The sequence below is a fragment of the Malaya genurostris genome, chromosome 3, assembly GCF_030247185.1.
Source record: "Malaya genurostris strain Urasoe2022 chromosome 3, Malgen_1.1, whole genome shotgun sequence".
NCBI lineage: Eukaryota > Metazoa > Arthropoda > Insecta > Diptera > Culicidae > Malaya > Malaya genurostris.
In genome coordinates this window covers 94,331,551-94,345,444 of record NC_080572.1, presented here as the reverse complement: position 1 = coordinate 94,345,444, position 13,894 = coordinate 94,331,551, and the positions used below count along the sequence as shown (strand labels likewise).

Below are 13,894 nucleotides of genomic sequence, written 5' to 3'. Positions count from 1 at the left end.
ATGGTCCAATGTGACTGCTGCGATTTATGGGTCCATTTCCATTGTGCTGGAGTAACGGAAGCTGTTAAAAATGTTCCCTGGAATTGCTCGAAGTGCAGCAATCAGTTGCAAGTGCCACCTCGATCTGACAAGAAGGCGCCCAGCAAGAAGGGGTCTTCGAAGAAGACGGGCTCAAAGAGCGATGCAGGATCGGAAACTAGCAGAGCTGCTAGTCTGGAGCTATCTATCCAACAATTGGAATTGGATCAGGAAAATTTAGAGAAGGAGCTAGAGGAGCAAAAGCTCGTCCATCAGAAGCGACTCGATATGGAGCGTAAAATTTCGGAAAAACGAAGGGCTCAGCAAAAAGAAATGTTGGCCAAGGAAAAGGAACTAATGCAACAACGATTAAACGACGAGCTCGAATTTTTGGAACAACAAAAGGTGTTACGTGTAAATTTCCAACGATACCATGACAAGCTTTATCGTCAATTCGAAGGCAGTCACGTAAACGACGCCAGCAAACGTGAAAACACCTTTGACAAAGTGAATACGTGGATGAATTCTGTGCAGCAGGATCCTCGAGGGGCCTACCCGAAAGGTTGTGTCTGGTCCAAAGGCACATCGGATACACCTGTGCCCAATCTATTCCATCAGAACTTGTTAAATTCTAAAGCAGGTAATCCTGGAACAGATGCGGTTGCAAGCAAGCAACAGATGCGGTTGCAAGACGAATCGGGGGGGAACCCGGTTGTCCCACCAAGTAAATTCATCCGTGATACGATAAGACCTGCATGGCAGCAGTCGTTGCATGAGAACGACGACGAAATTGAGAAAGAACGGGAGGAAGTGGAAGAAGATTCGGAACAGCTGCCGGATCTGACCGAACAAGAAAAGGAAATTATTCGAAACATTGTAAACCGTCGAAGGTCGCAGAGAACTGAGTTTCAACAACCATTCTCGACCAGAGGACCTACCTCCGAACAGCTTGCCGCACGACATGCGGTATCGAAACATTTGCCTATTTTTAAGGGAGAGCCAGAAGTGTGGCCACTTTTTATAAGCAGTTATGAATACACTACAGATGCATGTGGGTTCACCAACACAGATAATTTAAAGCGACTGCAAGATAGTCTTCAAGGATTGGCAAAGGAAGCCGTTCAAAGTCGATTATTGTTACCGGAATCGGTTCCCGAAGTTATAGAAGACCTTCGCCAACTGTTTGGCAGTCCGGAGAAATTATTGAAATCACTTGTAGCTAAAGTTCGAAAAGCGCCGGGGCCGCGCATTGATAAACTCGAAAGTTTTCTTTATTTCGGAATAACCGTTAAACAACTTTGCGATCATCTCGAAGCTGCTAAGCTACACGACCACTTGAACAATCCGATGCTCGTCCAGGAGCTAGTCAGTAAGCTGCCACCTGAGTATAAGCTGGATTGGGTGCGCTTCAAGCGCGGTAAAGCTGGAACTCCGCTCAGGGTGTTCACCGATTTCACTAACGGGATCGTCTCGGAAGTTTCCGAGGTGGCCGAATTCAGCGGTCTTGAAGTCACTCGCCAGTGGGATGTAAAAGGAGCTAAAAGTAAAAAGAAGGAGTTTGTATACGCTCATGCCGCACATAATAGTCCGTCGAACACGACCAATTTGGCTGGTACCAAGGAAAAAAAGGTTTGCCCGGCGTGTAAGAGAAAGGATCACAAGTTGCGATTCTGCGATGATTTCGAAAAAATGGGACTACAAGATCGTCTAAGGTTGGTAGAGAAGTTCAAGCTTTGCGTACTATGTTTAAGCGAACACGGTCATTCGCGCTGCACGTTCAATGTTCAATGCAAGATAGATCACTGTAAGGGCAAGCATCATCCCTTGCTTCATCGTACTGAAGAACTCGTCCAGGTGGCTGACGTTGAAAGCAACACACACCTTCGCTTAAATCGTTCTGTGCTTTTTCGCATAATACAGGTAACATTGCATTATGGTGAGTCGTCTGTAAATTTGAATGCCTTCATAGATGAAGGCGCATCCGCCACGTTGCTGAATAACACAATTGCGGTTAAATTATCAGCTGATGGGGTATCCGAGCCATTGGTAGTTCATTGGACTTCTAACGTAAAGCGCCACGAGGATCAATCTAAAAGGTTGGACCTTTTTGTATCTGCGAGAGGGTCCGATACCATGCACAAATTAAAGGGTGTTCGTACCGTGAAAGAATTGATGCTGCCTAAACAGGGTATCAATCTTCAGGATCTTACAGATCGTTTTGAGCACCTGCGGGGGTTCCCGGTAAATGAATACGATACAGTGGCACCGCAATTACTAATTGGACTGGATAACCTGCATTTATTCGCGCCATTGGAATCTCGAGTAGGTGGATCTGGAGAGCCAATAGCAGTACGTTCATTGTTAGGTTGGACCATATATGGTCCCGATAAGTCGGCGTCTTCAACGAAAACAGTTATTAATCATCACTCCATTCTGACTGTAACCAATCAACAATTACACGAGATGCTCGGAAAACAATACGCCATCGAAGATTTGTCTACGTCGTCAATCGATTTTCCTGAGTCCGAAGAAGATAAACTGGCTCGCGACATTTTGGAGAAAACGACTATTCGAGTGGGAGGTCGTTTTGAGACGGGACTACTTTGGAAAAATGGTGTTCCCGACTTCCCAGACAGCTACCCAATGGCGGAACGTCGGTTAAAAGCTTTGGAAAAGCGGCTCTCCAAGAATCCGGAGCTTCAGCAAAATGTATTTCAACAAATCGTGGAGTACCAAAGGAAAGGGTATTGTCACAAAGCAACGCAAGCAGAGTTAGACGACACTGAGGATTTCAAAAAATGGTATTTACCACTGAACGTCGTCCAACATCCTAAGAAGCCGGGTAAAGTCCGTTTAGTGTGGGACGCAGCCGCAACCGTAAATGGAGTATCGCTGAACAGTAACTTGCTGAAAGGTCCTGACTTACTCACCGCCTTACCATCAGTGATCTGCAAATTCAGAGAAAAACCGGTGGCCTTCGGTGGTGATGTGCGCGAAATGTATCACCAATTGCGCATCAGAGAAGCAGACAAACAAACTCAACGTTTTTTATTCCGTTTTGATCCCAGAAGCCCGCCCGAAATCTATGTTATGGACGTAGCAACATTTGGGTCTGCAAGTTCACCGTGCTCTGCACAATTTGTGAAAAATTTGAATGCCAAGGAATATGCCACCCAGTTTCCCGAAGCAGCGAAAGCGATCGTCGAACGACATTACGTCGACGACTACTACGACAGTGTCGACTCGGAGGAAGTTGCAGTACGGCGAGCCAAGGAAGTACGCTTCATTCACTTGAAGGCCGGATTTGAAATTAGAAACTGGGCCTCAAATTCTGAAAATGTCTTGCGAGAATTAGGTGAGTCAAAACATGAAACAACAATCCATTTTCAGCAGGACAAGATAACTGAAAAGGAACGCGTATTAGGTCTCATTTGGGATACGAAACTCGATGTGTTTTCGTTCTGTATTCCGACTAAAGAAGACGTATTTGCTTTCGATAATCGTCCTACAAAACGTCAAGTTCTCAGTACCGTAATGTCTCTCTTTGACCCGTTGGGTCTGCTGGCTCCACTCACCGTATTGGGCAAGATGTTAATCCAGGATTTATGGAGAACCGGATGTGATTGGGATGAACTAATTTGCGAGGACACATTCTCTGAATGGAAGCGTTGGATTGAATTACTGCGCGATGTGGAACTGGTCAAAATTCCCAGACCGTACTTTGGTAGCACCCTCTCGACTGAGTATCACGGGGTTCAACTTCACGTCTTCTGCGATGCTGGTGAAAAGGCATTCGGTTGTGCAGGCTATTTTCGAATTGTCGTTGGCGGGCGAGCTATATGTTCTTTAGTTATGGCTCGTACGAAAGTTTCCCCTTTGAAGCAGCTTACAATCCCGCGCTTGGAACTGCAAGCAGCGGTACTAGCGGCCAAACTAGCTAAAGCAATCCGGCAATATCACTCTTTGAAAGTAGAAAAGGTTTTCTTTTGGACCGATTCTCAAACCGTTCTCTCGTGGATCAGATCCGACCAAAGAAAATACAAGCAGTTCGTGGGATTTCGCATCGGTTCCATATTAAGTTTAACGAACGTGACGGATTGGCGTTGGACACCGTCGAAATTGAACGTTGCCGACCACCTAACGAAGTGGGACAACATGCCGAGCATGCTGCCTGATGGTCAGTGGTTTCGAGGACTAGACTTTTTATATGAAGCAGAGCAACAGTGGCCAAAACAGGTACAACCACAACCAAACACGACGACAGAAATGCGGGCGATCTTTCTTCTGCACGACATAGTACTGATTGAACCCTTCATAGATGCCAACCGAATTTCAAAATGGAACGTGCTAGTTCGGACGGTGGCTTGTCTATACCGTTTCATCTCGAATTGCCGACGGAAACATCGTGGCCAACCTATCGAGGCCTTTACGTGTACGTAAAATCAACGGGAACTGATTTGCTCGTTTATACCAGCAATCAAAGTTGGATTGCGGAAAGATGAATACCGGTCTGCCGAAGAAGGGTTGTTTCGAATGGCACAGTGCGAAGCGTTTGGAGACGAAATAAAAATCCTTCGAAGAAATCGACAAGTTCCGCGAGACAAATGGATGTCCTTAGAGAAGTCCAGTCCTCTTTACAAAATGACTCCTTTATTGGACTCGTCGGACGTTCTTCGACTCGAAGGCCGCAGCGCTGGAGCAGAGATGTTACCATTCGATTTGCGTTTTCCTATCGTGTTGCCTAAAGACAATATTATTACCACCAGACTAGTGCAATATTATCACGCTCGGTTCGGCAACACTTTCAGGGAGACCGTCAAATGCGAAATCAAACAGCGTTTTGTTATACTTAATTTAAGTTCCGTAATTGCAAATATAGAAAGACAGTGCGCCTGGTGTAAAGTTAACAAAAACCGTCCGAGCATTCCCCGAATGGCTGCACTACCTGTTCAAAGGTTAACACCGTATCGACGACCATTTACTTTCGTTGGGGTTGACTATTTAGGACCAGTAATTGTAACGATCGGTAGGCGATCGGAAAAAAGATGGATAGTCGTTTTCACCTGTTTGGTAGTCCGTGCCATTCACCTCGAAGTGGCGAATAGTCTTAACGCTCAATCATGTTTGATGGCTATCAGGCGCTTTATCTGTCGCCGGGGACCGGCTGCTGAATACTTTTCGGACAACGGGACTAATTTCCGAGCTGCAAGCAAAGAAATTACACAGCAAATACGTGAGGTCCAGAAAGAGTGCGCAGAGGAAATGACAGATGCTAGGACACAATGGCACTTCAACCCACCTGCCGCTCCCCACATGGGAGGAGTGTGGGAGAGAATGGTCAGAACAGTTAAAGCGACGATGGCCTCTCTGGACGACGGGAGGAAACTAACCGACGAAATTCTTCACACAACGTTATGTGAAGCCGAAGATATGATCAACAGTAGACCGTTACTTTTTGCTTCATTGGAGTCTCCCCTGCCTGTACTTACGCCAAATGATTTTCTGCGTGGATCGTGCCCTAATGAGCCTCAGGAGGTCGTACCACCTACAAATGTAGCGCTAGCGTTGCGTGACTCGTATAAGCGATCTCAGCAGCTATCAGATGAGCTTTGGAAACGGTGGATTAGAGAATATGTTCCCAGCATAAACCTCCGAACGAAATGGTTTTCCGAGACACGATCATTAAGCAAAGGTGATCTGGTCTATGTGGTAGACGGTGATCGACGTAAGGCGTGGATTCGAGGAGTGATTGAAGAACCAATCGTTTCCAGTGACGGAAGGGTCAGACAGGCTGTTGTTCGAACGAACAGTGGTACCTACAAACGCGCGGTTGCAAAACTAGCCGTCTTAGATATTGAAGGTGGTAACGCTGCTCCGATACAAGGAAGCGGATCAGGATTACGGGTCGGGGATTGTTGCGAAAACGACGCCCGCGACAAATAACACTGGGTAGACGTTAGCTGCGGAGATCCCCTCGGCTAAGTCGTAAGAGAACTGTCAGTCGACAGATGCGAAGAGAACTGTCAGTCAAGAAAATTAGTTAGATTTTATTTCAATTCATACATTGGCAAGTTATATTGGATACAGGAGAGCTTTCGGAGCACACCTTTTTTACGTGGCACAAGATTTGTGTTACTATTCGTTGAAATCCTTGAAGGTTAGTTTAAACTATTGAAATGTATTAAATGAATTATTCTGATTGTTATTTACATATAAAATCTTAGTTGGAATAGTACTTTGTCACAGATAATAGTGACATCGACTCGCTGCTTTCCTCAGGAAACACGTGAGAAGATAGGAGAAACAAAATATGTAAGCATATTGGCATAAAATGAAGAATATATTTCAAATAAACAATTTTTACAGCTTTAAGCTGCCGCTAATGAAAATAGGGCTGCTATAAGGATTGTTTTGTCCGAAAATCCGAACAGGCTGTGACGGAGAGGAATATATCTTGAAGAGTCGATTTCCTGTGACATATGGATAAAATATACTGTCATGAATCTTGTTTGAGATTGAAGCTCAACTAGCCTTTCGATGTTATTAATAACCAAGGGATTCAGTACCTCACATGCTATTAGCAGTCGCGATGAAAGCTCCTAAAAACGATCTTTCAATGGAAGAACTCCCGCCAGAACTTCAAGACTCATTGTATGTGTCGAATGCATCCAGTCTAAGGCAATTCGCAAACAACGGTACTGAATTCGCTCAAGTTTGATAATATGAGAGTTTGCAGCGGAACGAACACAAACGCATCCATATTCCATCACTGAAAGTATCGTTGTTTGATACAATTTTATTAGATCTTGCGGATGAGCACCCCACCAAAATCCTGTTTTTGTTCGAAGAAAATTTACTTTTTGTTGGTATTTGGTTATCAGATACCTAATGTGTCCTCCCCACGTGCATTTGGAATCAAACCACACTGAGAGGTATTTGAAAGTCAAAATGTGTTGGATAATTCTTCCCATCATATGAAGCTGAAGCTGCGCAGGATCATGCTTTCTTGAAAAGACGACCAACTCCGTTTTTTCCGCAGAGAATTCGATACCCAGATGAACAGCCCAAACGGACAAGTGATCTAAGGTATCTTGCAATGGTTTTTGCAGTTGTCTTAGTGTACATGGGGTTAGCTGTCAATGTCATTTACGTAACAATTATAAAGGAGCGGACAGAAGCAAAAATCAAATATCCATCTGTTCGAGTATTCCTCACTCTCATGTCCTACGTAACGATTCCTCATTCGACTGGTCGTATTGACAAACCTTCGACAAAATGTCTCCAATAGCTGCATTTCTTGGCTCGAAGTATGTTCTTGTACTTGGTTTCTAAAACAAGAATTTTTCAAAATTCTGAGGAGTTCCTCATCCTTGTTTCAAAAACGTCTTGAAAGCATTTTTTTTCGCGTGTTTAGCCCCTGAGCACTCTTTGTCCCACCAAGGGCTTGGAGGCCTTCTGTTAGACGATGGACCAAGAAATCGTTTGGTTTGGGCTTGTTCTGCGGCCTCCAAATAATGGCTTAATGTTGAATTAGCATGAATTTTACTAGTTTGATTGTAGTGTGCATTCGGCTAGCGGGTTAGACTGTATGAATACAGATGTGTGCTTCTGTTGCTCAGTCGATCAATGGACGTACTTTGTAATCCGATTATTCTCAGTTCAAGTCACAGCGGTCGCAATCATAACCTTCTTTTTATTTCAATGAATTTCATGTCATGGAATTTTAGGTATAATATTGAATGTTCTTGCACGTAAAATTGCTCCATTTATGTGCATTTGATAAAATATAAAATCACAGGATTTTTTCGAAGTGTGCAGTGTTAATTCTACATCGTGGATCCGAGCGATATACCACTAAGGGATATACTCGATACACCCAGGGATGCCAAGGATTAAAAAAAATCTGTGCATTGCGAAAAATCTGAAAACTTGAGTGAAACTGTATGATTACACTGAAACGTTATTCCTTCTCTGACATAAGTTCTCGTATATCGATCTATAAGATTATTTTATTTGTTTTTATTTTGATTTCTTAGAAGTAAAGCTAAGAGAACTAGCATTTCATTTTTTTTTGAGAAGAGGGTGGATGTGTGGGTGCAAACGAGTTTATAATAACTAATGTATAGTATGCCATGACAAATTGCGGTAGACATCATTGCACCAGGTCAAGCGAGCTGTAACAGAATTGCTTTGCACATTTCACCACGAACAACCTTACAGGTAAGAAGTGTACCGCTCTGGGTGATTCCGTTTTCAATTAATAGTTATAAAATTCACAGACATCATGTGCAAACACGCAGAATAGAATATAAACATAAATTTTTGGTAAAATAAATAAATAAATAACGCATTTTTTGTGGATATGGAGATGCTGGTTTTGGCTGGATTTAACCCAATTTTTTAACAACCATACCGTCGATCAGAATCCCCACATTATCAGATCCGAATGAATTCCGAATTGATTCCATGTGCAAATTTATAATGAATTCCGAATAAATTCTAACTCCAGTGCAACGATAAATTTCGAATGAATTTTGTTTCCAGCCGGTTGGTTCGGAAATCTATCGGAATTGAATGAGAAGATGCGGAATGAATTGTCAATTCGTTTTTTCTTATTCTTACGCAATTTTTGTTTTTTCTTATTCTTACCCAATTTTGTTTTCGTGCTGATTTTCAGTTTGTTTTGAAATAAAAACATTATACCTTATTATAAAAAAAAAGAACCGGAATTTTCATTTTAAAATTCCCGCGCTTGTCCAATCGGTAAACTTTTATTCTCTCAACGTTGGCAACACTTTTATACACATTCTGTCAAATTTTGACGCATATCGTACGATTAGTTTTTGTTTAGCCCAGGGATGTCAGGTTCACAGATTAATCAGTGTTTCACAGATTTTGAATTTTCTGCACAGATTTCTGATAATGATCACAGATTTTCACAGATTTTTGAACAAATCACAGATTTTCGAAATCGAGCACAGTTTAGCACCAAAAAGTACGGAGCGGTTGAGGAAAAAGGCACAAAGCGTGTTGGTGGACAGGTTTTAGGTTTGATCAAAGATTTTAGAAAATATGACCTGGCATCCCTGGTTTGGCCTCTGCATTGACATAAAAGTAGTATCTGTATTTGTCAAGATGCATCGTTTATCGTAGAATAAATTTTATATTGAACTCCCCTTTTATTAATGAACTTACTACAGCTCTCCTCCATGATAACCCTTATGACCACCTCTTAGTAGTGTACGAAGTATCTGTGCTCTTCAAAAAGTATCGATTATTTCATTAAAATTTACAATAGCAGTACTACTTAATTCAAATTAACGATAGCAATACTATCTAGCACAATCTTGACATTCTTGCCCCTCTCTTATTTTATAAAAAAATCAAGATGAAAATTGATTTTCAAGATCCCTCTTCTCCTGGTCTGAATCCGCCCCCCTATCTTGTTTGACGACGAATAAGAAAATGTTACAATAAACCTTTGTCATGAATATCTAAGCTCCTCGTGACTCTGTACTCAGCAAGAAGTATCGTTTTATGGAAAATTCTATAAACTTCACATTAAACTTCCTTTGTTAGAGGCACTCAATATAGCAAGAAGTATCTGTGCCAAGTTTGGTGGCAATCCGTTCAATAGTTTCGGAATTGTGCCGTTTCAAACATTACACCCCCCTTTTTAAAGCCACTTGCTACATCAACCTCCCGTAAAGTCATATCTAATGTATGCAAAATGTTTCTATTGTCTTCAAAACGTATCGATTGTCGTCAAGTTATATGATTTCTTTCATGACCCCCTCCTGTTTATTACACTTGCTACGCTCCCTCCCCTATAGAAATGCTCCCTAAACCATCTCTGAAATGCGAGTAGTACCTGTGTCAACTTACATCCATTTATATATATATATATATATATATATATATATATATATATATATATATATATATATATATATATATATATATATATATATATATATATATATATATATATATATATATATATATATATATATATATATATATATATATATATATATATATATATATATAGATTAAATGCACGATTTTACCAATGTAATAAATATGGAGACTATCGAAAACATGACAAAATTGCAAGAAAAATGCAACATATTTTTCGCCGATACTACTGATCGGACTGCTATTTTAAAAGCTTTTTTTTACTTTGCATGAAGTTTAATTTGAAAATTTCATTTACCGATTTACTGACATGAATGAAATTGGTCCTGAGTACGATATTTATTTCTTATGTAGCATTCGTCACTTCCTTGATGCTTGGAATCTTCCTTAAAAAACTACCTGCGCTGCCGATCCTTCTTTCGCAAAGGAATCGCATTCGTACACGTTCGAGTGAAAACAAGAATGGCTTGTTCGCATTCGTTCGAAAGCATGCGTTCGTCGAATAATCGATACGGACGTAAGCAAGCATGTTGATACAAAATCAGTGAAAAAACAAGTCAAATAACAAATGATATCAAAGATTTTCAATTACAACTCAAATCTGTCACAGAACTGATAGTTTAAAGTTGGATGGGCGTTGTTTTTATGCATGTACGATGTTTAAAAAAGTGATTGATTCGAACGTAAACGGGAATACGAATTTGATATACTTTCGAACGAATCGCATACGGCCGTAAACAAGAATGAGGGTGAATACGATTTGTTGTTACAAACCTTCCACAATTTTGCTTTGACCATTGAAAAATATTTTAATATATTGTTATACACTATTCAATTAATTGTGAACATGCTTTTTACAATAGAATGTTTGGGTTGTTGAGTACCGTAACCATTCAAATCATAAAATTTTCTCATACATGTTTTCTTGGAAAACAATCAAATGTACATTTTGCATATTGTTCGAAACACCACGTGTACAATAAATTCAATTGTGAATCGCCCTTACACGAGTAATTAAAAATGTCATTACTAAAAAATATCATTTTAATGAACGTGTATGGTGCAGTAATGACGAGTTTTCTATAGTGGCCCTTACACGAGCATTAAAAGTGTCACTACTAAAAAGTAATGTCATTTTTAATGAACGTGTAAGGGCAATAATGATGAATCCTCCATACAAAATTGCAATGTCATTACTTTAGTAATCATTAAAAATGTCATTACTAAAATATAATATCATTTTAATGAACGTGTAATGATGCAGTAATGACGAGATTTCTATCAAATTTGAAATACATCATTACTTAGTCATCTTTAAAAATGATAAAAAGAATTCTCGTGTAAGGGCCGCTATTGGTTTTTCGATCGAATATGGTTTTTGATGGACCTTACACGATCATTAAAAGTGTCATTACTAAAAAATAATATCATTTTAATGAACGTGTATGGTGCAGTAATGACGAGTTTTCTATGCAAATTTGAAATATCATTACTAGCGGCCCTTACACGAGTCATTAAAAATGTCATTACTAAAAAATAATATCATTTTAATGAACGTGTGATGGTGCAGTAATGACGAAATTTCTTTAAAATTTGAAATACATCATTACTTAGTCATCATTAAAAATGACAAAAATAATGCTCGTGTAAAGGCCGCTAATAAGCCATTGTTCGGACCTTGAGTCGATTTTCCTTCAATATTTTTTTTACAAATATCGGATTGCAATGCGGTCCTTGAAGGGGTTCTTCCTCGTTAAATTTCCGACGAAAATAACACAGGCACTGATTTCTAGAATCTATGTGGTGGTCTCCATCCGATTCTTTTGTAAAAAGTATTTTTTCCTAAACTAAATACCATACAAACTTTAAACCTTGGGCCCGAAAATATAGTTTTACCGATCGAGTTAAAATTTTGCATAGTTTTTTATGAGACCCAAAAGGAACATAAAAAGTTTGGTGGAGCTAAAATCAAAATTTTGTCCAACCCTAATATATGGCCTCTAATAGCAACAAGTGTTAAAAAACTAACGAATTTTCTATACATTTCTCGCTAATCGCGAGCAAATACGGTATAGTAACCAGAGAATGTCGCTCAAGCCCTGGTTCCACCGAATACCTTCGATCAAAAAAAAATTGTATAAACATCGATTCCCTTCTGTCGACAATAACAGTTCCTTTTGTTCCTTCCAATATTGCTCAAAAGTACATTTGACCTCTCATGCCTAGTCCAAGTGCAATAATCAAGTAAATGATTATCATCGGATCATCGTCTGTACTCTTACTTTTTATATTTGTTCCAAAAAATGGTCATAAAAACACTTCCATTCTGTTATACAATCTTCATAACTATCAGCGGCCCTTACACGAGCATTAAAAATGTCATTTTTAAAGATGACTAAGTAATGATGTATTTCAAATTTGTTAGAAATCTCGTCATTAGTGCACCATTACACGTTCATTAAAATGATATTATTTTTTAGTAATGACATTTTTAATGACTCGTGTAAGGGTCGCTATCTATGGCGCAAAATGAGAAAATAAGAGGGAATTCTAATTGGGAAATAATTCAAACGGTCGCATGTTGAAGTTTTGAGCAGTGCTGTAAAACTTCATTCAATTCAATTGAAACTGAATGTGGAACACATTGACGATCTCTCTAATGCAGTAAACTTCACTCTCTGACACACACAATGTTTGCTGACGGCCCGAACGGGCAGCATTCATTCATCACTCGTTTCTCTTCAATCGAAGCTTAGTTCAACCACTGTCAGTTGATCTCTTGAAGTAACGAAATATCTCTTTCAATAGTGTGAGAGCGGCCTTCAAATGAGGTTCATGTAAACATTCGAATTGGTTCAAGATAATAGATGAAAGACTAATCAGATAGCTGAAATATCAATCCCAGAATACACATTAATTAATTGTTTCCTCCTTAAGTTTTCATTTTTAACACTTTACTCCATTTATAATTCTATTCGATCGAAATTGCTTACTACCAAGAGCGAAGACTATGAAGCAGCTAGACTACTTGGCACTTGAAACTGAGCAAGCAAAACTTCGAATGACTAGGTACGATTATTCAACTGACGATGAATGCTGGGAGCTTCACTTGGATTTGGCAGCATAAGTCAAATGAATTAGTAGGGATATGCTGACGGTCAGTGGTCATAAATTTCATTTTCATCTTATATTATTCGATTGAAAATGAAATTTTACCGCACTGGTTTTGAGTACTGACCATCAGAGATTGCATTTCACCAGAGTGATACACGCTGGAGTCAGATTCTTGTCCACACCGAGGATGCAAAAAACGAAGCACCGCACAAAGCGGAAAGCGCACTTCTTCTCAGTGTCGAATAGACAGCATTTGAGTGTGTGCTTGTGGTTAAATCAGCTGGCGCGAGTGAAACGCTCGTCGTCGCTCTCGTCTAAATACACCCAAGTGACCACTGGCGCGTGATGGTGAGCGAACACTTCTGTGAACTTCAATTAATAGAGAGTAGATCTGGCCTTGCTATGAAAAATTTGCAAGGAAAACCGAAAATTTTACGATAAATTGTTTTATTTTGCTGATTTTGCGTGTTCACGCTTCTTCAACGCAAACCATACAGCAGAGTGCTCACCGGCGTATACACCTCTGTGAAAGTATCTGCATCCACCTCAGAGAATTTATTAGCTAATGCTCTAGCACTTTGGTGCGATTCAGTGGAAGAAGTAAAAGGAAATAAACAAACGCACTCATGATGCGTGCACACTTTATAGAACAGTGGTGTATAAATGTGAAAGAGAAGAGCTCTCGTTGAAGTTGTCAGTGCGAGGGGAGAAATTTTGCTTGCTTTTCGTCACACAGAGGAGATAGACATCTCTGCTGACCATATACGTATTTCAGATGTCAGTAGTCTGGAAGTAGAACAAGAAGCAAATGTGCGATCCTTTTTTATTTCGAATTTACTTCCGA

At 40.1% G+C, this 13,894-nt stretch overlaps 1 protein-coding gene across 1 annotated transcript; it reads left to right on the top strand.

The window, feature by feature from the left end:
- LOC131433878 (uncharacterized) lies at nt 1-4,458 on the top strand. The gene is made up of 2 exons (XM_058600486.1): nt 1-1,872; nt 1,939-4,458. Exons 1-2 carry the CDS (start codon nt 1-3, stop codon nt 4,456-4,458), a joined length of 4,392 nt encoding a protein of 1,463 aa, XP_058456469.1.
- Nucleotides 4,459-13,894: the final 9,436 nt, after the last annotated feature.

Bases quoted from the DNA above. Each gene is read 5' to 3' on its own strand.
- LOC131433878 (XM_058600486.1), top strand. From the start codon at position 1: ATGGTCCAATGTGACTGCTGCGATTTATGGGTCCATTTCCATTGTGCT. The intron at 1,873-1,938 runs GTGGCTGACGTT...CGCATAATACAG, and splicing joins GTACTGAAGAACTCGTCCAG to GTAACATTGCATTATGGTGA.